General features: G+C 38.2%; 1 protein-coding gene across 12 annotated transcripts in view; it reads left to right on the top strand.

The window, feature by feature from the left end:
- The window catches only part of LOC145959258 (sphingosine-1-phosphate lyase-like), a 34,077-nt gene extending 10,588 nt beyond the window's left edge, over positions 1-23,489 (top strand). For 4 of the 12 annotated variants that reach the window (XR_014434959.1, XR_014434957.1, XR_014434960.1 and 1 more), the window contains 15 exons: positions 5,896-6,078; positions 6,487-6,594; positions 6,955-7,111; positions 7,228-7,499; positions 7,632-7,720; positions 7,836-7,970; positions 9,068-9,488; positions 9,566-9,743; positions 9,818-11,462; positions 11,564-11,677; positions 11,744-11,972; positions 12,078-12,272; positions 12,345-12,457; positions 20,834-20,980; positions 21,110-21,249. Coding sequence is in view for 6 of the 12 variants with exons in the window: in XM_083077918.1 (XP_082934044.1) it covers positions 5,896-6,078; positions 6,487-6,594; positions 6,955-7,111; positions 7,228-7,499; positions 7,632-7,720; positions 7,836-7,970; positions 9,068-9,488; positions 9,566-9,743; positions 9,818-11,462; positions 11,564-11,677; positions 11,744-11,972; positions 12,078-12,272; positions 12,345-12,461 (3,843 nt within the window). In the remaining 6 variants the exon portion in view is untranslated. Of the gene's footprint in view, positions 1-515; positions 624-5,895; positions 6,079-6,486; positions 6,595-6,954; positions 7,112-7,227; positions 7,500-7,631; positions 7,721-7,835; positions 7,971-9,067; positions 9,489-9,565; positions 9,744-9,817; positions 11,463-11,563; positions 11,678-11,743; positions 11,973-12,077; positions 12,273-12,344; positions 13,084-20,450; positions 20,617-20,833; positions 20,981-21,109; positions 21,326-21,402; positions 21,612-21,850; positions 22,088-22,160; positions 22,371-22,454; positions 22,694-22,784; positions 23,053-23,133 lie in introns of those variants that run through there. The other 8 variants (XR_014434962.1, XR_014434958.1, XM_083077918.1 and 5 more) reach the window with 8 other exon arrangements.
- Positions 23,490-23,920: the final 431 nt, after the last annotated feature.

The raw sequence follows: 23,920 nt of genomic DNA, 5'->3' as shown, positions 1-23,920 counted from the left end.
CGCGTTCGCGCGAGGAATCTGCCCCTTGCTTGTCGTTCACTGGAGGAGGTGTTCATTCTCGAGAAGACATTCCTTTCGGCGCTGAAACGCTTTGAGTAATGATGCTGCTAGTCGGCGAAAAATATGAAAGACATTTTAATCAAGTGGAATCAACTCTCCAAATTCCTCATCATTTCTATCAATTATCCGGTAGATACCGTATTCTATTAGATTGTATTCTACTATTTCGCATTGCAAAATACTTTACTCAACTATGAGGTATTCGAAGCTGCTAGTAAATTGTTCGACGGTATTTAAACCAGCGTTAATTAAATCGAGATCAGCACCCCAGCCTATCGGCGCCTGCTCCGGACACGATAGCGGCACGCGTGTACACGACGCGTGTGTCTGTCTATGTGTGTGCGAGTGTGTTATCGGTTCACATGTCCCCCTTATGTTCATCTGTTAACTTTCCCGGACCCCACGGACCTTTCGCCTCGTTTAACGGACCTCAGTCAATAAGTCAACGCAGGACTGACACGCAGGCACGAGAGGCGATCGCCTTACTCAAAGTGCATATACGAAGGAAACGGTCCTGACAGGCGAGAAAAGCAGGTCGGGGCAAAGTTAGAACTCGGAGACTCGTACGTATTTCGTTATGTCGCGTCGATTTATAATTTATACACGTGAATTATGCACTTGCGCTAGATAGATAAATCGACTGTGCGCGACATTTCGCGCAATGTAAATCTAGAATGTCGAAGCTGGTTCTTAACATTCGTCGAAAGTTAACAGATATGCTCGATGACGATTTCAAGCGAGATTTCGACGGAAAGGGACTTTTCGACGATTCGCCCTTCGAGCGACCCGCGTACATAAAAAGCCTTTCAGCTAGTTTCCATTACATCTTCGCTCTCTTTTTGCCTTTCTGTCTTTTTTTTCTCCCATTTATACGTAATTACGACGACGAATGTCGACGAAAGCTTGGAATTTTGCGTCCACAACACACTTCGGTCCACATTTCAGAGTTTAAGGGTAGTAGCCGCCATGGTATCGATCTGCAGTGCTGTTTTAAGGCCGCGGTTCTCAACTCTCCGTTTCCGCGGCTATAACTTCTCTAGGGACGCTTCTCTTTTATAGGAACGTTACTTTCTTCTTTTATACATAAATACTCTATACATCGACATTGTCTAAAAATAAAGAATGGGATTATATATTGGGGGAGGAATATATATCGTAGAATAAATAGCGAGTCCTCCCCCCTGCTGTGATAAAAATTATCCTCCGTGTTATACGTGATATTCTGAAATGGAAAGAAAGCAATTCGGCTTGACGCAATTTGGGACACAAAGTCTCTTCTTCTCTCTCTCTCTCTCTTTCTCTTTTTCTTTCTCTCCCCTCCTCTCTGGATTGCCATTGGCGACTTGTGCGGCGATAGGGCTGTATTTTCAGTTATTTCTGTTCTAGGCCGTACCAGCCGCGTTCGGACCTCGAATCGATAGCGCGATTATATTTGCGTTCCTTATACAGTAGCTGTCACTTATTCGAGCACTGACAATTTCCGCGCACATACAATTGCACGATCAACTGGTTTCCGTCGAAACGTTTTTCTCTTCCTTTTTCTGAAAGACCCTTGCAGATTATGAATATTTAAAAAATTATCCACAATAATAATTGCGGTGATGAAAGCTAAAGATAGGGGGAGGAAAGCTTTATGCGTATTGAAAACTTTTCCCATGGCCATCCGATGAAATATTCACGTACTCTTTTCGTCCGGCTTTCAGCCAGACCTTCCAACTAGACCTTCTTTGCACATGTGTCTGTGCTGGTTTTGAGTATTATTAGCCAAATCAAAAAGAGATCCATCTTGCGGAGGTAACACATCTCGTTACCGTGAAAGAAATGAAACTTTGATGTTGGCCGAGACATTTCTTTTTCACGTGCTAACATCATTAGTCCTCTCTTGGAGTTCTTCTCGTGTATAAGTAAAGCCGGAGAGATTCCAAGAGATGAGTAGAACCGTAATGCGAAAACGTAATGTCGGGACCCCCGCTAACTGCGTGCTCGCTAATCTCTCGGGGATAAGTGTACCAAGTACTGCGCTCTAACATTCAGAGTAGAGCCGTTAAAATGAGCGTATCGTGCTGGAGGACCAAGTCTATGGAATATTAAACGGACGATATTGTATTATACGTATAAATTATTCATCTCGCGGACTCAATACACTTTGATCGCGAACTGGTGGCATTTCGATGGCGGAAGAGCACGTGAGGTAGCGTCAACGGGAGTAAAACGTGCACCCGAATTGATGCAATAAATTAAGATACAATATATCTGTAATTTCGGAAGCGCATACGCGCAGAATTAATATGTTTATCAGATTTCCGCAATTATGACATCTCAATAAACATTCGAGCACTATTCCGAGGAAGAGAGATAACTTCTAAAAAGAGAGAAATAATCTCTAAAAGAAGGAGAAAATTTATATTCTATTTATTAAATTTATTTTATATGAACTGACGATATTATCGATATTTCAGACGTTCTTTCGTTTAAAATCTAGCAATCAAAGACTTCGCGCGTGAAAATCGAAAAATATTCTATTTATAGACCTTTCATCTCATTTTTCTCGATATAAAATGTTCCGTACATGCGATATATAAATAATGCAGGAATCTCTGAGCGTGAGAAGAGTAAATTTTAGTTTATGGTGGGATTCGTCATAAATCATGGGGTGAGAAATTGAGCCAAAAGAATATGACGAGACAAGATAGAGAAAGAGAGAGAGGGAGGGGGGGAGAGAAATAATTCTCGCGGGATACGCAAACGCGCGTAGAGTTACCTTGACACTGAAAAAGAACGAGTGTGAAAAGGAGCATCATTGATTTACCAAACGAGCTAGCCGAGGCTCTGGCACTTGCTGCAGTCTTTACCGCAATGCATTAGCAGTCAAAGGATTACGTGACGATCTGCCCCTGCTTTCGGAACAGAAAGTAGCAGCTTGGCGAGGAAAATTGCAGTATATTTTCGAAAGAGAAAGAGAGATAGATAGATAGAGCGAGGGGGGGGGGAGAAGAAACTCTTCTCCCCGTTCTTCATCCTTTATCAATATGCATTCCTGCAGTATAAATTGGTGAGGGATCTAAATGAATAATGCACGGTAGCGAGATATAGAAGACGAAACTTGACGTCATTATAACGCGAGACTTGGCATTTTTCTCGTGCTTGTCCCCTCCCCTCGGAATAAAGATTAAGAGACAAAATTACGCGAAAGAAACGAGAGAGGAGGATATTGCGAGAAAAAAATACATCGTTTCTTTCGAGTAATTTCAATTACATCTTTCCGCTCGCGCGACTTTTTCATTCCCGGAGTTGTACGATCGCATCGAAACGGAAAAGGCAAAATACGAAGCGGCAATACGTTACAGGTCGTAGAACTCTCAACGAACCTTAACGGACGGGAGGGAAAAAAAAGGATAACGACAACCGCGTTGTTACAGTCTCATTCGGCTCCCTTTACGTTTGAAAATACAATTACACCGGATTATCAGGCGCGCCGATGCGTTATCCTTCTCTCTCTCCCTTTTCCTTTCTGTCTCGTACAATGAATATTGTACGGGAACGAAGACAAAAGGAATATGACAGGTTAAGCAGGGAGCATTATTCAACGATTAAGCGAAAAATGTGTATGGAAAATATAACTTTATGAGCACAGCTCAATGTGGTGTGTACGTAATGAAAGTGCGGGGGTGTCATGCGCGCCGCGTAGACTTGATAATACCACGTGTATTCCATCGTAGAATGCGATTATGAGAGCAGACATCTCCGTCGCTCAAAATAGACCGTTGCGTCAATTTGTAGCTGCACGATCGCGCACTTATATACGAATCTAACCCACCAGGAATACACGGGTTACTATCAATATATCTTGTTTTTCAATCTATATTAAAACTTGCAACATTAAAAATCAGCAAGTAGAAGTAAACACATTTCGCATGCACAATTTAACACATATATAAAAGAAAGAAGATTATATATATTAAGAATATAAAGTTTGCGATTTTTTATTTTAACATGTTCTCCGGATGCATCCCACAATCGCAGATTTGGCACGATTTTGCGAGAAAATCCAAAGCTCATACAAGGCTCCTATCGATCAGCACTATCAGCGACTTTCTCACACGATCATGTCTTCGCAATTTACAACCTGCGACCCTCAGACAGATTTTATTGCACCTATAGAGCACACGGAAAATCCCGTTTATTCCCATGAAGCGAGACCAGCTTCTCGTAACGCAATTTCGTTCATTGGCGATATTTCGCGTGATGGAGTCGCGCTTAAAAGAAGGGAGAAAATTTTCTTCAACTTTCTTATATCGCTAATAAGATTTTTCCATTAGCGGATAATATGCCATTTCGAGCTGATTTAAATAAAATCCTCGATCAAATATAATGACGTCGTAAAAGTCTGCAAATATATATTCTTTGTTAATCTCCGAGAAAAGAGTGGCTTCCATTATTACGTTTGCATAACGCGACTCTTTTATATTTGAAAAATCATCAATTTTGTCAAGGAGAAAGACAAATTTGTAGTAACTTGCATTTAATAAATCATAGAATAATTTGTACAATAACACATGGAAAATTGTTGTAGGAAAGCATCGATAACTTTCTCTTTTCCGCACATATTATATACGTACGCGTATAAATATATGTGCAGATTCACACATGCTTGTACATCTTGTCGCCATGCACGTCACGCACGGCATCCACTTTCTCATTTTTCACAGCTTATCCTCATGACTTGGTTCGACTTTCTGTTTTTTAAAGAATACGAGTTACTGTATCAAAGCTTCGCGGATAGAAACATTAATGTATCATGCATTTGAAAAATCTTGGAAAAGATAACGATTGCACTCGAGTTGAAAAAAAAACGGTACAGAGTTTATGCCTTATTATTTTGTAATTTTTTGGAGGACAACGTAAAATTGATCGAAAATAACAAATTTGTGAAACACGATAAATTAATATCCAAAATGTAACGATTATTACAAATTATAAGATATCCGTGATAAATTTGAACAGTTCAAGAATCGTTCCAAATTTCAGTTTTATATCCTTGTTATACTTAATTAATTATAATTCGCGAAGATATAAATAGTCACCAACGAGAATTATCTAACATTTTCATTCCAGAAATTAATTTTCCGATAAACTTCTATTTGCCGTATCAGCAAGATAAAAATATATAGGCGCGCTCGCTTGTCACCGCAATAGGAGACAATCGATCGACGATGGAGCAATGACACTTTGTGGATATCTCCGCGTGCGTCTCGACTTCGACTTATGCAAGACTCGTTTCAACCGCCGATAGCACGAAAAACCTTTAAAAACGAAGATCACGATTACCTTTCTTGAAAGATTGATTTAATCTCTTCAAACAGATTACTTTTTTGAAAATTGATTTTTTTGAGCCTTTGGGGCTTATCGAAGAAGCCACGCACGCCCGAAATAATTCTCGTAATCAGAAGCAATAAAGCGATAAAGCAGCGATAAAATAATGTTTTAATATCAATTATCAATCATGTTAATTATCTCATTTTTGTAAGAAGTAAGCGATGGAAGGCTCTTGATTAAGAATGAAAAATTTTCGTCGAGAATGTTGATACCAATTAAGCTTAAGTTTGCTGATTAGAGGCCACAAAATTAATAACAGAGCTTCAAATGAAATATTGGAGATCAATTTACGGCAATATATTAAATTAAAGGTGGTAGCGTTAAACACGTAATATTATCTTTGCGGGATACTATGAAAAATGGACAGAAAATTGAAGAAATAATATCGTTGAGAGGTTTCTCAAGTTTTAATAATTCTTACTCTTCTTCAGCTTACGAATCTCTTCTATCTGATTGCAGGTGATACTCGTTAAATGGAACGAACCCTATCAAAAACTAGCCTCGTGCGACAGTTCGGGTGTAATCTTCGTTTGGATCAAATACGACGGACGATGGAGTATAGAATTAATCAACGACAGAAGCACACCTGTTACGCATTTTTCTTGGTCCCACGATGGTCGCATGGCTCTTATATGTTACAGAGTAAATGACAATCTGTAAATTTAAATATAATATTTTGTTGAGTTTACGAAACGCGATAATCATGATTTTTTTTCTCATGAATAATAATATCATAATATATTCTGTAAACAAATATTATTGCATTAAATAAATGTAATTTTTATATATATATTTTTTTAAATAAATGTACGTCTGTTTAACGAAGAGAGAATAAAGTTCTATTTTCGTTAAATAAGACTCCGATAAATCGATGGTTATTTATTTTATCGATGTAGAATATCGTCATTCAGTTCAAAGCGCGTTCAATGCGTCGAGACGCGCTTTCTTTAAGATTTCAGAGGTTTATGTATTTATTTACGATCTCTCGTAAACGCGCCGCGCACGTTTTTACGAAGTATCAGCTGTGGAGAATGCAATGTTTTATTGCAGGATGGTTTCGTATTAGTCGGGAGTGTCGCTGGTCAAAGGTATTGGTCGTCAATGCTCAACGACAAGGCGACGATAACCTGCGGCATTTGGACTCCGGACGATCAGCAGGTTTGAAAAAAAATTGTAATCTTACATTTCTTACGCGCGTGATTTTCTAACATATCAAGAACGTTGTAATTGGTGAAAGAAAAGCAATCAATGTCCATAATATTCGGGCGTTTTCATCGAAGATTAGGACACAGTAACACGAGCGCAACATGCGCGAAATATGATATATTGTTCCCCGATAGAAGCACTCTTGGCATTGTGTCGCAAAGTTACGCTCAATCATTTTTGACAGCGATCCAGCAGCGAGTTAAAAGCTTTCTCTTTGTCACCGATGAGAATATCTCCGTCTGTAGATAGGAAACCGATAAAAAAAATGAGACGACATTATTCATGTTTTTTTCTGTCATTTGCAACAAAAAGGTCTACTTCGGGACGACGGCGGGCCAATTAATCGTGATGGACGTTCACGGGGCTATGGTGTCGGAGGTACAACTGGCTGCCGGTGTCACGTCGATGGCGTGGAGCGCCAAGAAGTTCACTATGGAGGAGGACGAGACGTGTGATCGAAGTCAGAAAGGTATCAATCGCGGCTTTTAGGGGCTTTTCGAGACTCGCCAATTCTCGAGCCCGAAAAAAGTCACCGGTCGAGACAAATTGACGCACACGTTTGTCGTGATGTATGTGCAAGCGCAGATGACCGGAATTACGTCCTAGCCGTTTGCCTTGCCGATGGCAACATCGTCATGTTACGATCGTTCGACGACGTGTCGCCCATCACGATACGCAGCAATCTGAAGCCGCCTTTGCACGCCGAGTGGAGCAACTCCAGGAAGCTGCTCGCTATCGCGGGCACGAAGGAGTCCGAACACGTTCACTCGGGAAGTCCGCAAGAGTACACGAATCTGCTCAAGTTCTACTCGGTCAACGGTACTCTTGTCTACACGACTGAGATTCCGTACACGCAAGTATGTTTGAAAGAATGCTCATCTTTCTCTCTCTTTCCCTCTCTCTCGCTCTATTTATCTATCTAAAGTCGACGCTGTGCAACTAAATAATTTATCTTTACGATTTTCCTCACAACTTCACGCGCGCTTCAGTGCCCTGTATCGGCATTGACCTGGGGACACAACGATAGGCGACTCTTCGTAGCCACCGGAGCGCGCGTCCACGCCGCTTGGGTCTCCAGGTGATCTCTCATTTCGACGTTCTCGCGAATGTAGATTCTTAATACAAGTGACGCTTCGAGAGTTACCGGAGTAACGATGCATGGCATGACAATCAAATTGTATTGTTTCTTGCAGGAGAGTGGGCTCGCTACAATTGTTGTCGAGGCTAGCGGTGAGAGCGGCTCTCACGAGGGAATCCAATGTTCAACAACTCCCATTACCACCACGATTGAGAGCTTCAGTAGCCGCCCTGTTCGCTAACACGATACGGTAAAGAAAGAGCTTTCGCGAAATTCTTTGGCTATCAAAGACCAACTATTCCACCGATGAAGAAGAAACAGTACACATACAGGGTGTTCGGAAATTCAATCGACAAATTTTCAGAGATTGTCGGGGGCACCATAAGAATCATTTTTTGCAAATGAACCTGGGGTCGGAAACGTGTCATTACATCGCTACGGCATACAGAGTGTTCGAAAGAGTCGGGACCTCGAAATATCACAAAAAATAGAAGTTTTACAAAAAATTGTTTCAAACAAAAATTGTAGGGTGTAAAAAGGTCTATTTACTGGCGCCATGTGTTTGACCTTGGATGGCGTCGCCAAGGTCACGACAAGGCCACCTTGAATTTTTGAAATGGAACCCTCCACTTTTTATTGCATATTCTTGTAGCCCTTCTCGAGACCTTTTCAAAGCACTAATTTTACCAACTTTAAGTAAGCCGTTTCGAAGTTATTGAAGTTATAAAGTTTTTCCTGATAAGTCGACGACTGTAGCTATCGTATTATTATCCGCGAATGAAGGTAGAAGTGGTAAATGATGGTGGATCTACTTTTATAACTGACCGATGCGTATGATATTTTGGGCCATTTTTTATTACAGACATTCGAGCAAATAAAAACCTTCATTTTTTTGTAGACTTGAGTTTGTACTCCAAACAGTACTGTTGTGCACTGTTGTTAAAGCACGTATCCGATTGAAATCGTCATCTAGAAAATAAAGTATTTTATTTCTGATTTCTGATATTATTTCTTTCTGACCAAATGCGACATGGAGCGATACTCTTGGAACGAGTATGCTGACATGATTGCTGTTTATGGAGATAAGTATGGAGTAAATAGACCTTTTTACACCCTACAACTTTTGTTTGAAACAATTTTTTGTAAAACCTCTATTTTTTGTGATATTTCGAGATCCCGACTCTTTCGAACACTCCGTATGCCGTAGCGATGTAATGACACGTTTCCGACCCTAGGTTCATTTGCAAAAAATGATTCTTATGGTGCCCCCGACAATCTCTGAAAATTTGTCAGTTGAATTTCCGAACACCCTGTATAAACATCGCATCTATCGTACGCTTGTTTCAGATGTCTAGTGCCGGAACCGAAGGAACTGCGACGCTTCGTGTCAAGGCCACCACCCGGAGGTAGTCGGTTACATTGCACCATGCTCAGACACGCGGTCGAGCCCGTGCCATGTTACACGCTCTATCTGGAATATCTAGGCGGTCTCGTGCCACTCCTCAAAGGTAGACGGACCAGCAAGATCCGGCCCGAGTTTGTGATATTTGATCCCCAGAGCCAGGAGACTCTGCAAGTATTCGACGACATGTCACAGTGTCCATCGTATAGTGACGGGTCGGATACCGAGAAGGACACCGCGGATTTATGCGGATCGCCCCGATACCGGAAGAAGAACAGAAAAAAAAGGGACGAGAGACCGAGCGATGAAGCGACGGAACGAGAGGAGAAGTCGAATGATCTCGCATACGTGGATACTTTGCCGGAGGTACAATATTTCTTCTGTTCGTATTAAGTGATATAAAAAACAGCGTAAGAACGTTATAAGCGTATCTCTGTTCGTAGCACGCGAGACTGGTCGAAGTGACGTCAAACATTTGGGGCACGAAATTCAAGTTTCACGGCTTGGCGGACTCGATTCCCGCGAACCTAGGTCAAGTGACTTATCGAACATCGTTGCTGCACTTGCAGCCCAGACAGATGACGCTCGTGATGACGGAGCTTCGAGACGATCTACCTGCAGGTAATTCCATCTAGTTGCGTGACTTTGATCAGTTTCTTTTTTAAAATTTAATCACGATGCAATTGTCACGATAGGTCCAGATCCGACGTTCAATCCGAATCTATTCTCCGAGGACGAAGAGGAATCGTACCAGGAATCGAGCTCGCGAGCGACTCCGGAAGCGCAACCGCCGCCGATCGCGCCGATGACACCTCGCAACGCCCGTCTGAATCATCCGAATCGACCCAAGTCGCAGATATCGAATCAGTTCCTAGCGACGGAGACGTTGCCAACATCGCTGGGGAAAATCGAGAGCTATGAAAGCGAGTACGTGCCCTATGTAGATCTGCAGGACATGGGAAATCTGTACGAGAACATTAGAAATGCCCCCACCAACACGTATCGTACGCCACCGAGACATAATCCGCCGCGATGCTGCGACGTGCCGGCTCTACAGTCGCCGAAAAACGCAGTCGCGCCCACGCAGACGTTGATAGCGACGTCGAACACGGGCACCGATTACGCCAACAGCATTCAGAGGATGAAGAACGTTCTCGCGGATGTTCAGCAGGCCGGCGTCGCGACCAAGAAGGAACTCGAGAACAACAAGCTCAATCAGATCGCATCGGACGACAAGCCGTGTCCTTGTCCAACGAACATCATTCCTATGCAAAACGGCCAGGCCGCGGAAGCATCGAGCAGTCGATACTCGATCTCGCAGAGCTCGGTTACAAACGGCCTCGAGAACGTCGATTGCACCTCGGCCGTATACCTGAACGGTCTAAATAACATGGCGTGCGCGAGCAACGTTCCGCCACACGACGTCCATCAATCCGCGATGTCGCAAAACGCTCACAATTTTGTACATAGTAAGAATAATCAAAATACCGAGGCGAGTTTCAATGCGACGTCGTCGAATAACAACAGCTCTTCTCAGGTCGGACAAGCCGCGGGTCTACTTGTTAATAAAAACGGCGTACACGGGATAGTATCGCCCGCATGTTCCTATCAGTTCCCGGAGAACATCGAACAGTGTTTCGGGTCATCGTGCTCGCAGTGTTTCGCGAAGCAGAAGGATCCCAAGTGTCACGTGTGTTACGGTAAGACGAACGCCGGAACGCCGGGTGTTAAGCTCGATGAGGATCTGATGCAATTTAGCGACGACGATATTGGTTGCGCCGATATGGGAATATCGCGGGGCGTTCACAGAACCTCGACGGTGATCAGTATCGGTCCGATGTGTTCCAACGACTCGATAGTCAGAAGTTGCAGCGTCGGTTATCTGGACCTAGTGGATGCTCAACTAGTGCCGTGCGACGTGGCATTGCGAATGCTGCGAAGAGACGCGCCGAACAAGAGACTGGTATTGGTGTCGCGAAAGACGAAACGGCGAAAAAGGAACAAGCCTCAGCCGCAACTCGACGCGAGCCAGCCGAGCTCGAAGCCACCTAGATTACGCAATTGCGGCAAGTCCAAGAGTCTGGATTCTAGTGATATCTTTCCGAGCAACGAGCAAATAGCCTCCCCGCCGCAATTGCCGGAACATGTCGAGGAGACGACGGGGGGAGTAAATTCCGAGGTCGTCGAGGACAACGCGGTCAAATGCGACGAATCGGAACCGCCGAAGGATGCGACGCGAGAGATCGTCGACAAACGCGAAGAGAGCAACGGACACGTTATTCAAGAGACTCATATTGAAGAGAAACCGAGCCGACCGCAAGCCGTCGCGTCACCTGTCAAGTAAGTACAATCAATTCGAAAAATTTGTATCATATAATGATTAGAGAAAATTGCCATTTTCGCATGCAATTCAAATAATAAAAAAACTAATTGTACTTTAGAGAATCGAGCGCGAGTGGATCGTTCGTCTCGTCGCTCGACGGTCTTGCTGCGAGACTTCGAGATTTCGACGACAGTCATTCCTTACCACCTCCTTCTCCTCGGCCATCCTCGAGGTAATTATCGTATCACATTCACGAATCATCAATCAATTCATTTGTAACACTCAATGACAAATATAGATTGCCAAGGAGTTCGCCAAGTAGCCCAGCACCGTCTAAGAAGGGCAAGAGACCAGCATCGGCTTCCCCGATCCGTAGAAGGCTTTTGTCGAGTCCATTGTTGAGCAGAAGGATGCGAAAGAGTCGTGGGGAAAGCTCGGACGAGGAAGGTCTTCTCCAGGACGATTCCTCGTCGACGACGAGTTATCGAGATTTAGAAACATTCCAAAAAGCTCAGTTACGTCAAAAGGTTTGTATATTGCAAATATTCTCAACTTCTGAAGAAGAGTATGTTTCTATGAACATAGTATATTAAATCGGAAAAAGAGCGCAGAAAAACGATATCGAGATGTAGGCGTTACATCTACAGCTCAAGCAAAGAGGAGCGGGAATCTCCAAGCCAGAAGCGATAAGACGCGACGCACAATTGGTGATGCACAATAAGGCGCCCATGTGGAACGAATCCAGTCAAGTGTATCAGCTCGATTTTGGCGGCAGAGTGACTCAAGAAAGCGCCAAGAACTTTCAGATCGAGTTCAGAGGTAGACAGGTAAGGACGCGTGCTCTCAAGATCTCGGTATCTCCAAATTAGATTGTAAAATATTTTTGTCAATCTTTTCAGGTAATGCAATTCGGAAGGATAGATGGCAACGCGTACACATTGGATTTCCAGTATCCGTTCAGCGCTTTGCAAGCATTCGCGGTCGCTCTGGCGAACGTCACGCAACGACTTAAGTAACTATCGCTCTACGACATGTTTAAACTGTACGAAAAGGATTGTGAAACATGTGTTTGAGAGCGAGTTGGGAGTCTGAGAAAGTTCGATCTCTAAGAATTAATGATCTCGCGCGAGGCCTTTAAAATTGTCGAGATCATGGAGTTCAGTTCATTAAACTGTCCCAGATAATGTATCGACCAAGCGAGTAATTTCTGAAACCATCGATTCTACTGTGGTGAAGAGAATCGCCAGGACGAGAAGATCGTCAGCCGAGACGTAGGCGAATCGCATGTTTCGAGGACGCTGTAGTGAAGAATATACGCTAATTTTCGCGAGTGCAGTTGCGAGCGATTTGAATTTGAGTGGAACACAAAGATTTTGTGTCGGCAGCTATGTTTTGTTAAATGCTTCTTCGTCGTACCGTCCAAAATATTTCGTTTCTCCCAATTTCGAGCGCTCATTTTGTATAGTTTATGCGACACGTTGGAGTCTAGTGACGCTGTTGACGGTTTACCTCGTTCATTTTTGCGGTTTCGCCGAGTGTGTGTATTCGAATTTTATATACACATATATATATATATATATATATATATATATATACATATAAATATATATTATACAGGGTGACCCATTTTAACTTAGGCAGCCAAATAACTCGAAAAATAAGCAAGATAGAGAAAAATGTTTTAGACAAAAGTTGTATGGTTTCGAGGGGGCCATAAGATGGTATCATTGGTTTGACCTTGAAGAGTCATTTGAAGGTCACGTGAAGGTCACTTCAATTTTTTTAAATGGAATACCCTATATATTTTTGTACATTCTTGTAGCTTATTTCGAGAGCTTTCCAAAACACTATAATTAAGTACCTTTCCGTTAAGTACTTTTTGAGTTATGATGCTTGAAATAATTTCTTAATTTTACATAAACCGTAAAATATCTTGTAAAATATTCATTTTTCGATTATCTTACCTTAATACTTTTATGTACAAAATAATGAGAGGAATCAATTGGTGTAAAGAAAACACATAGTTGTTTTTAAGAAAAAATATGGAATTGTTAATTGCAAATTACATATTTTTTCTTCGAAACAACTATGTGTTTTCTTTACACCAATTGATTCCTCTCATTATTTTGTACATAAAACTATTAAGGTAAGGTAATCGTAAAATGAATATTTTACAAGATATTTTACGGTTTATGTAAAATTAAGAAATTATTTCAAGCCTCATAACTCAAAAAGTACTTAACGAAAATGTACTTAATTATAGTGTTTTGGAAAGCTCTCGAGATGAGCTACAAGAATGTACAAAAATATATAGGATGTTCCATTTAAAAAAATTGAAGTGACCTTCACGTGACCTTCAAATGACTCTTCAAGGTCAAACCAATGATACCATCTTATGGCCCCCTCGAAACCATACAACTTTTGTCTAAAACATTTTTCTCTATCTTGCTTATTTTTCGAGTTATTTGGCTGCCTAAGTTAAAATGGGTCACCCTGTATATTGACAGACTCGCACGGGCGAGTGTTTCATGTTGTTCAATTAAATGTTTCTTAACGCGTATGGTAAAAGTAACGATAATAATAGTAATGATAATGATATAACGCTAATAATAATAGCAATAATAAGAGTAACGTAACGTTTGACGTCCGGCCTGTCTTCGCCACACACATTAATAAGATAACGGAGCAGATTAATCCTAAGGAGAGAGCGAGATATCGAAAGATTAGAGCAAAAATATGCATACATTATCGCAAGTGTACATACATGTATCGCGAGATAAGTCGTGTCGTCTATAACCATGACTCAAAAATCGCACGATCACACCTGCTCGCTTCGTCGAAAAGGACAACGCGAACGAGGCCTACTGCAGACGCAAAGTGTTGATCGCCGGCGAAAAATTCGTGCAAAAATTCCGACGACGTCATATACAGGGTGGGCCATTTTAATCTACGCACTGAAATCCATAAGTTTAAGACAAAAATGTTTCAGACAAAAGTTGTATGGTTTTGAGGGGGACATAAGATGGTGCCATTAGTTTGACCTTGAAGAGTCACCTGAAGGTCACGTGAAGGTCACCTCTAACTTTTTAAATGGAACACCCTATATGCTTTTGCATATTCTTGTAGCTTATCTCGAGAGCTTTCCAAAACACTATAATTAAGTTAGTTTTCATTAAGTACTTTTCGAGTTATGAGGCTTGAAATCATTTCTTAATTTTACATAAACCGTAAAATATCTTGTAAAATATTCATTTTTCGATTATCTTACCTTAATACTTTTATGCACAAAATAATGAGAGGAATCAATTGGTGTAAAGAAAACACATAGTTGTTTCGAAGAAAAAATATGTAATTTGCAATTAACAATTACATATTTTTTCTTAAAAACAACTATGTTTTTTTTTTACACCAATTGATTCCTCTCATTATTTTGTGCATAAAAGTATTAAGTTAAGATAATCGAAAAATGAATATTTTACTAGATATTTTACGGTTTATATAAAATTAAAAAATGATTTCAAGCTTCATAACTCGAAAAGTACTTAATGAAAACTAACTTAATTATAGTGTTTTGGAAAGTTCTCGAGATAGGCTACAAGAATATGCAAAAGCATACAGGGTGTCCCGTTTAAAAAGTTGGAGGTGACCTTCACGTGACCTTCAGGTGACTCTTCAAGGTCAAACTAATGGCACTATCTTATGTCCCCCTTAAAACCATATAACTTTTGTTTGAAACATTTTTGTCTTAAACTTATGGATTTTGAGATATTTCAGTGCGTAGATTAAAATGGCCTACTCTGTATAAGGAGTCAAGGTTCCCGCTCGCATTCTGCCTGATTCAGAATTGTTTCTCGACGCTCTGCGCCCGAATCTTGAATTACGTAACGTCTTGTATTTTCTCACACCCGCAGCATCGCGAGTTACGCCAATTCGAAGCGCGCCGCTCCGTCAATCAACGGCGTTAATCCGGATTCAGATGCCTTTTTTACACCGCGAGTCGCACGTTTCGAATCTACATCCGCATCCGTTCGAGGCGGATCCATCCATTAGCGACAATGCACAGTTTTAGAAACTCTCGCCGGACATTCGCGCTGATCAAAGTGCCGAATGATAGGCCGATTGATTGGTTCTCTCTAGTCGTCCCTACATATTACTCCACGCTCTCGTTCGCAGCAAGTAATCGTAACGTCAAGCGCTATTTTAACGCAACGTCGCGACGAGAATCGCGAACTCGTGTAGCTACGCGGATGATTCGAAAAGTTTAATCGCGAAAGTCCATTCAACGCGCTCGTATGCATTTATTGGAGAAAATGAAAGAATTTTTTTCCCGTACTCTCGTCCGATAGTCAAAGTCGTACGTGAGTTCGCGAATTTCTCGTAACGATGAAGCGAAGGATTTTATATTCCGAGTGCGGATTTCTCTTTCATTCGCGAGCGCACATGTTTTGCATTTAATAGAAAGTTTCCCTTAATACAATTACATACGGGGTGATATAAAGTTACTCGCGTCTATGCACACCCCGCTAACTTTTGAATACCATTGAACAAGAGCTTGACAACAGGCACATGGATGTTTTCTCGAATAAAGAAGGAGGGGGGGAGGGGAGAGGGGGATGAAAGGAGAGACGATTGTTTAAATGAAATCTCAGAAATGTGTATTCAGAAGTTGGAACGCGCGCGTGATTGGAGGATAATTCTGTACCGTTCGTCGTGTCTCACCACATCTCGCGTCATCCGATTCCGATCGAACATATCTCATTTGTTATAAAAATATTGCATCCTTCGGCTCAGCCGAGCAAAGTGGATTTAAGTCACGCGGAGCAAACAGACATAATGTTACATCATCGTGTGTTTTAAGGCCTCCCTATAAACGGTGTGTCGAATTTACGCGAGTTAGAATAAAAGTGCGCGAATAAATCGCGCATATTTCCCGCGTACAATATCCGGATAAAAGATGTTACACAAACGCGTAAATTCGAGGATCCTCGTATAAGATACTGTAATAAGTATAACGCGAAGGCGATTTTCTAGTCAAGTAATCGATGCTGTGATTATCCGTACACATAAAGTAAAATAAAATACGCGTTATACTTCTTTTTTGTAATCTTTGACAACTTTGAGCGCATTTCGTAGGAGATCGCGTGACGCTTCAACGCCGGTAAAAATAGAGTGCCTACATTTGCATTTGACCGAAACTGCCTATTTAACAAACGAGATTAATACTCGACATCAAAGCTGAGATACGACGTAATGCATACCCAGTGAGAAATGGATGGAAAAAATAGCTATTAAACGTCGTTTATGGACGTTTAATAGCTGTCTTCCCGACTTGTCATTTTTTACTGGGTAATTCGAAAGGCCCCGCATCTCGGATAAAAAACTTGTTATATTCTCACGCATATTTCACACGTATATTTGCACATTTAGGCCATGCATTTTCCAAGAATAAAATATAAAAAAGATGCAACGATCAGAATTCACATAACTGCGCAAAATCTCTACTGCGACTCCCGATTTGTTTCACTCATCATCAAGCGCATATTTAACACGTGACTGAGCTCCAAAATGTTCGGCCTAGCTCAAGTTAATCCTTGATATGTTAACCTTCTATTCTGTTTGATGCTTCGTTTCTCTCCTTACCTTCTATTCTCTTTGATGCTTCGTTTCTCTCCTTACCTCTTAATGATAGTGTTACAAAAAGAATCGTGCTTAAGGGAAAAAAAAGAAACGCTATATGTAAATTTTACGACTGAATATATCATAAGGAGAAAGACGACTTTACCCACTGTATCCATTGGAAATACGATTTTTCTCGTACGGATGACGTATATTGTTAATTCAGTTCTTGCCTTAGTGCTATAATGATAATTCTGTATATGTGCAATGTAATTTTGTTACTGGATACATTATCGCGAGACTATTTGTAAATAAAAAAAGGAAATACTACGCGTAAGAACGTAGATATACATATGACATATGACGCTTCCTTTGCTGATGATTAAATCTCTCTATCCATCACATTACATAGTTCAACAAAAAATAACTTTTTTTCGAAATACAAAAATGGAGAATGATCACTTTTGTAATCACCGTAATTTTTTATCGTCGAATACGATAAATCATTCCATTACGTTTATATTGTGGAAAATTTGCGATTAATTTGCGAAAGTTGCAAAAAAGAACTGTTTTAGTGAATTTTATGTTATAACTATGATATGATGAGAAATTTTTTGCAATCAAGATAAAATATATTGTTACTTTTCACTCTCAAAAAAAATTTGTTGTGTCGATTATAATTAATAGAAGTTTTATAGTTATAGCGTCCATTACAGAAAAGTTAAGAATTAGATTATGTTTATTGAATCTTAAGGATGTTTAGATCACTGAATACAAATTAAAAATATATACACAAAAAGATAGATGTTGCGTCCATAAGTTTTGGCAAAAATCCGAATATTTTTAATTTTGATACATTGATTGATACTAGTTTTAATTCTTCAATTTAATTTTTCAATGACATTATCATTCGTATTTAACGATTTAAAAGAACTTATAAATTAAAATAAACATAATTGAAAAATATTTAGTTAATTTTCAATTATTTAATTCGCAACTTTTCCGCAATAGATTCTGTTTAAGATGAATATTTTATTAACTATAATCAGAGCCGGTTTTAGCAATATTGGCGCCCTGGGCAAGATCATCGTGGCGCTCATTCAAAGGCTCGAAATTCTTGAAGAAGAAAATACAAAGTGGTAATATCGAACGATGGACCCTATTTTGTTTTTAGATTATGGGAAATCCCTCGCAAGCTACACGGAGAAAAAAATTTTAGAAAAATTCCCATGCTGCCACTATAAAAGAGATGTAAAAAACTTTTATTGGAGATTTTTATGATACAGCACAGTAAATTTCCAATAAAAGTTTTTTTCATCTCTTTTATAGTGACAGTATGGGAATTTTTCTAACATTTTTCTCTCTGTGTATACGGTATACAGGTCTAGGATATACGGGTATACCCAGGGATGGGAAAGTTACTTTTTAAAAGTAACTCGTTACCGTTACTCGTTACCGAATAAAAAAAGTAACTCGTTACCGTTATTAGTTACTTATTTTTAAAAGTAACTAGTTAGTGTTACCGTTACTTCAAGAGTAACGATTCGTTACTTTTCCCGTTACTTTTAATGTTAAAACAAGATAGAATTAAATAAAAGATTTACTTTGGTAATATTTTTTATTAAAATATTAATATAAAAGCAACAAATTCTTTATTTTAAATTTACAAAACCGTAAAAAATTTAAAGAGATATAGATTTTAAAGCACTTAACATGTAACTTCACATATAAATAAAAAAATTTTAATTTTCATTAAATTTATAAATACAGCTAAATTTGCATTCTTTTTGTGCTCTCGTCCGATATTATGTCAAACTTAAAAGCTGGCCAATCACATCCATTCCTCAGATGAATGAAATAACTGTGATTGACCAATGATGTCATTAATCGCTCCAGAGGTGGCTGTGAAGCTGGCACGACAATTTACGAATTTTAATGTTCTTGACCAGTATGACAATTAGACCAGTATGACCGTTTACTATTTTATAAATAATTATTTAAAAAATCTCTCTGCTTGAAAAATGTTTCTAAAGAATAGAACTTTTATAGAACTGTCCAGAACTGCCGTTAAAAATACGGAAAATCATCAGCACGACACATTTTTACTAAGTGTCGTGCTGGTCGAGGACATTAAAAATTCATAAAAAATTATTAATTTAATTATTGAAATATCGGTCTGAAATTGCATATATAGGCTGAACTATAGCAGAATTATTGGGAACTCTTGCTAAAAATAATAATATTCAACGCGTTTTGGTTCTTTAGAGGGAAGAGTGTCGTGCTAGATTCGCAAAGTTAGCACGACATTTTTTCGATTTCGACCTTTTAATATAAGGAATGCGGAACTCTTTAATTTTTATCAGGAACTGTAGAACTATGAAAAGTGCTATCAGAACTCTTAGTATTTTTTTGAAATTCGTAGATTGTCGTGTCAGCTTCACAGACACCTCTCAGAGCAATAAATTTCATCCGAAATATTATCGAATTTTATATGAATGTCGGTCGATGACTAAAAATTGAATATGACAGAAATACGATGTCATAAGTATTTTCAAAATATGAAAAGTAACGGTAAAAGTAACTGTTAAATTCGTTATCGTTACTAAAAAAAAATGTAACTACGTTATCGTTACAGTTACAGAAAAAAAATGTAACGCCGTTACCAATCTGTTACCAAAAAAAAGTAACTATAACGGTAACGGCGTTACAAGTAACGCGTTACTTCCCAACCCTGGGTATACCCTATACCTACATACGAGCGAGTACCAGACGGTGGCGCCCTTTCATTCAGATTTGGCGCCCTGGACGATCGCCCAACCATGCCCTATCCTAAAACCGGCTCTGACTATAATCGATATAACAAATTCCTTTTGAAAAGATTGAAATGCATAACAACATAATTAATGTTGATAAAATCGTATTCAACATTAAAAAATCTACAAGAAATGTTTATTCTTTCTCTTATATTTCTTTTATTGAACTGTGTTTTATGTATTTTTTTCAATGACAAAAGCAATATATTTTCATAAAACATTTACAAGATACTTGCATTTACGAAAAGAACTGCAGATCTTAAAACAAACACGCGAGATAAACTCAGTTTCGCGTATGTGTTATATCATCATATATATCTGTCTTATTTTTAAAATAAAGCCAAGTATTGATGAAATTTATGGTCGGTATCAATTTTGCAATATCTCATTCATCACATCATGTCCTTTTCTATATTTTTTGCTTAAAAATATATCATTATCATGTTTTTACGCTATTACAATTATAATATTTCTTTGTACGAAAAATTACTCAGCTGCATGAATTGCCGAGAGGGCGTTAGCAGATACCAGAGTCTCTTTAATACACACAAATGCGGACTTTCCGTCAGAGTGTCAGTGTCAGAGAGATATCAGTTCAGTTCAGTATCTCGTAGCTACTTGGTCGGTGCCGAGTTTAGATAAGAATTGTCCTTGTCGATTACGTATTTTCAAAGCGTGGACAGTGCCGAGTCATTCTATTAGGAATTTTTGTGTCATTAATATTAATTGATTGTGAATTCAGGTAAGCATAAAATTATTTAACCGATTCTAGTCTCGAATCTTAGCAACGTGCTCCCTTCTTTCATTCTAATATTGATGCAAGTCTGAAGCAGTAACAGGTTTCGTAGTATATAATCACATATGCATAATATATGAAGCTTTGTAGTGTTACTTTGTAGTATTATTATACATATATTGATATAGTTTTAATAGAGTATGTGTATTATTTTTTTTTTAAGGAAAAATGCGTATCTATGTGGATGCTGTACCAGGAATTGTAAATAATGCACTTCAAAACAAAGAACCATGGCAGATAGTAACTATGACAAGTACAGTTACACTTGTTACAGTGTGGTTGTGGAACTTTATCTTCTGTCAAGATAAAAGTAAGAACAAAGTATTAGAAAAGATAGAAATATATATATATATATATATATATATATATATAATTTTATTTATATTTTATGTTATCGTTACAGAATTTATTATGTATTTTGATGATGCATGTGTTGCAGGTCTTTTGGAACGTGGAAAGAAACAGCTGTTCAAACTAACTCGTTATATTCCCTCTATTCGTGATAAAATAAATAAGGAACTAGTTAATATTAACGAAACCTTTGAAAAAGATGTTGTACATAGACTCAAAGAAGCCTCATTTATTGTACATCTTCCTAAAAAGGGACTAAATAAAGATGAAGTACTAAATTTAGTGAAACAGTTTATTCGCTTGGGTGAGCTAAACTAATTTTTTCCATATGTTTTCTTGATGCAGTACTTTAATTCAATTTTTGCTTGAATTATTTTCTAGGTGATTATGATTGGCAAGCAGGTCGTGTATCTGGTGCAATTTACAGAACCAACAATGAACTTAGTCAATTAATGGGAGATGTGTATGCAATTGCATCGTATACTAATCCATTGCACCCAGATATATTCCCTGGAATTTGTAAAATGGAAGCGGAAGTTGTTCGAATAGCCTGCCATTTATTCCATGGAGATGAAGAAACTTGTGGAACTGCAAGTAGTTTTTTATTACTTTTAAAATTGTAAAAATTATAGAGAGAGAGAGAGAGAGAAAGAAAGAGAAAGAAAGATACGATAAGAGAAGTAAAAATTATAGAGAGAGAGAGAGAAAGAGAAAGAAAGATACGATAAGATAATCTATAGATACAATATAATCTCTCATTAATATTTTACAATTTAAAAATTAAAATATATTATAATATATTACAATATAATCTCTCATTAATATTTAGATGACCACAGGTGGCACAGAATCAATTTTATTAGCGTGTAAAGCATTTAGAGATTATGGTCGTGAAGTCAAAGGCATTACAAAGCCAGAAATGGTAATGCCAGTAACTGCTCACGCAGCATTTGATAAAGCTGCACAGTATTTAAACATAAAAATACGTACTGTACCTGTCAATCCACATAGTTTTACAGTTTCTATCCAAGCCATGAGAAAGTCAATCACAAAAAATACAATATTGGTAAGACAATACGATATAATCATACACAAGCTTATTTCACAAATTATATTATTAGAGTTTATATTTCTGATAGTTGGTAGGATCTGCACCAAATTTTCCCTATGGAACCTTGGATAACATTGAAGCAATTTCTGAATTAGGTGTGAAATACAATATTCCTGTTCATGTAGATGCCTGTCTGGGTGGTTTTCTCACTTGTTTTATGCCTGATGCTGGTTATGATTTACCACTGTTTGACTTTAGACTACCTGGTGTTACTAGCTTATCAGCTGATACCCATAAAGTATTTGTCTATTTTATTATCGAGCGATAATTAAATTTATATATAAGTTAAAACATACAATGATCACATGTGATGCTTTTTTAGTATGGATATGCACCAAAAGGATCTTCAGTAATTTTGTATCGAAATAAAATGTATCGACACTATCAATATACGATTACAACAGATTGGCCTGGTGGCATTTATGGTTCTCCAACAATAAATGGTTCCCGAGCTGGTGGCATTATCGCCTCTTGCTGGGCCACATTAATGTATTTTGGATACAATAATTATATCGAATCCACCAAGAAAATTATAGAAACTACAAGATACATTGAACGAAAGTATGCACATTTAAAGGACAAGATTTATACTGCAATTAATTAAAGGCAACAATGTTATGTATATATTGATTCTTTTAAATATTTTTTGTAGTTTGAGAGAAATGGATGGGATTTTCGTGTTTGGTAAACCAGCCACATCTGTCATTGCAATAGGTTCTAACGAATTCCACATTTACCGATTATCGGAAGCTCTCAGTGCCAAAGGTTGGAACTTGAATCCATTACAATTCCCTTCCGGTGTACACTTATGTGTTACACATATGCATACTCAATCAGGAGTGGCAGATCAATTTTTAAAAGATGTCAAGTCTGAACTGAACACAATTTTGGAAACCCGAAATACTTTGGTGGAAGGAAAAGTAATATTTAGTAAAATTTATTAGAATTTATCAACAGATATTTTTGATGAAATATTAATCATGTTATGCAATATTTTTCAGTTGGCAATGTACGGAATGAGCCAAAGCATTCCAGATAGAAGTGTAGTTGGTGATTTTACAAGATGTTTTTTGGATTCCATGTATTATACCAGAGAAAGTGAAACATGATTTTATAAGACTATTGATCATTTTTTATATATTATTATATAATATGAAAATATATGAAACACATACTTTTCTTATGTGATGGATTAAAAAATAAAATTTAAAAATATTTTCTATAACTATTCTTCCAGTGGAAATTTGTGCAAATACATAAACAAATATTTTCATTATAGAAAGAAAGAGTGAGAGAATGTTTTTTTATATATTTGTGTAAAATATATTATATAATAAATCGAAAAAAATACTGCATAGTACTGCATAGTACTGCATAGTCTCAAAATAAGAAGACAAATATTCTTTGAGTGATTTCGTTTCTACGTATAGATTAAATTTTACATATGTAAGACTGATCATATACCTCGTAATTATTTCACGTAAGAAAACGTATATGCGCAATTGCTCAAAATTATTATAAAAATTCCACAGGATTCCAAGAGGATAGACTGATAGCAAAAATTCTCGAAACTATATTATTAGTCGATAAAATTATACGTTTTATATGTATACTTTAACTAAAATATATACGAAAAAAAAATATATAATTTATATTGTTATATTTTGTTGCATTTATGATGTTATGTTATTGCATATATATATATACTATATATATGTGATGTTGGTATATTTGATATGAAGAAAGAAATATTTTATATAAGTATTAATTGATTTTTTTATCAAGAAA

The sequence above is a fragment of the Camponotus vicinus genome, unplaced genomic scaffold (assembly GCF_025532165.1).
Source record: "Camponotus vicinus isolate PSW18456_S1 unplaced genomic scaffold, iyCamVici1.0 SCAF_1, whole genome shotgun sequence".
NCBI lineage: Eukaryota > Metazoa > Arthropoda > Insecta > Hymenoptera > Formicidae > Camponotus > Camponotus vicinus.
Note: the sequence above shows the minus strand (reverse complement) of the source record. Positions and strands in the feature narration are given on the sequence as shown.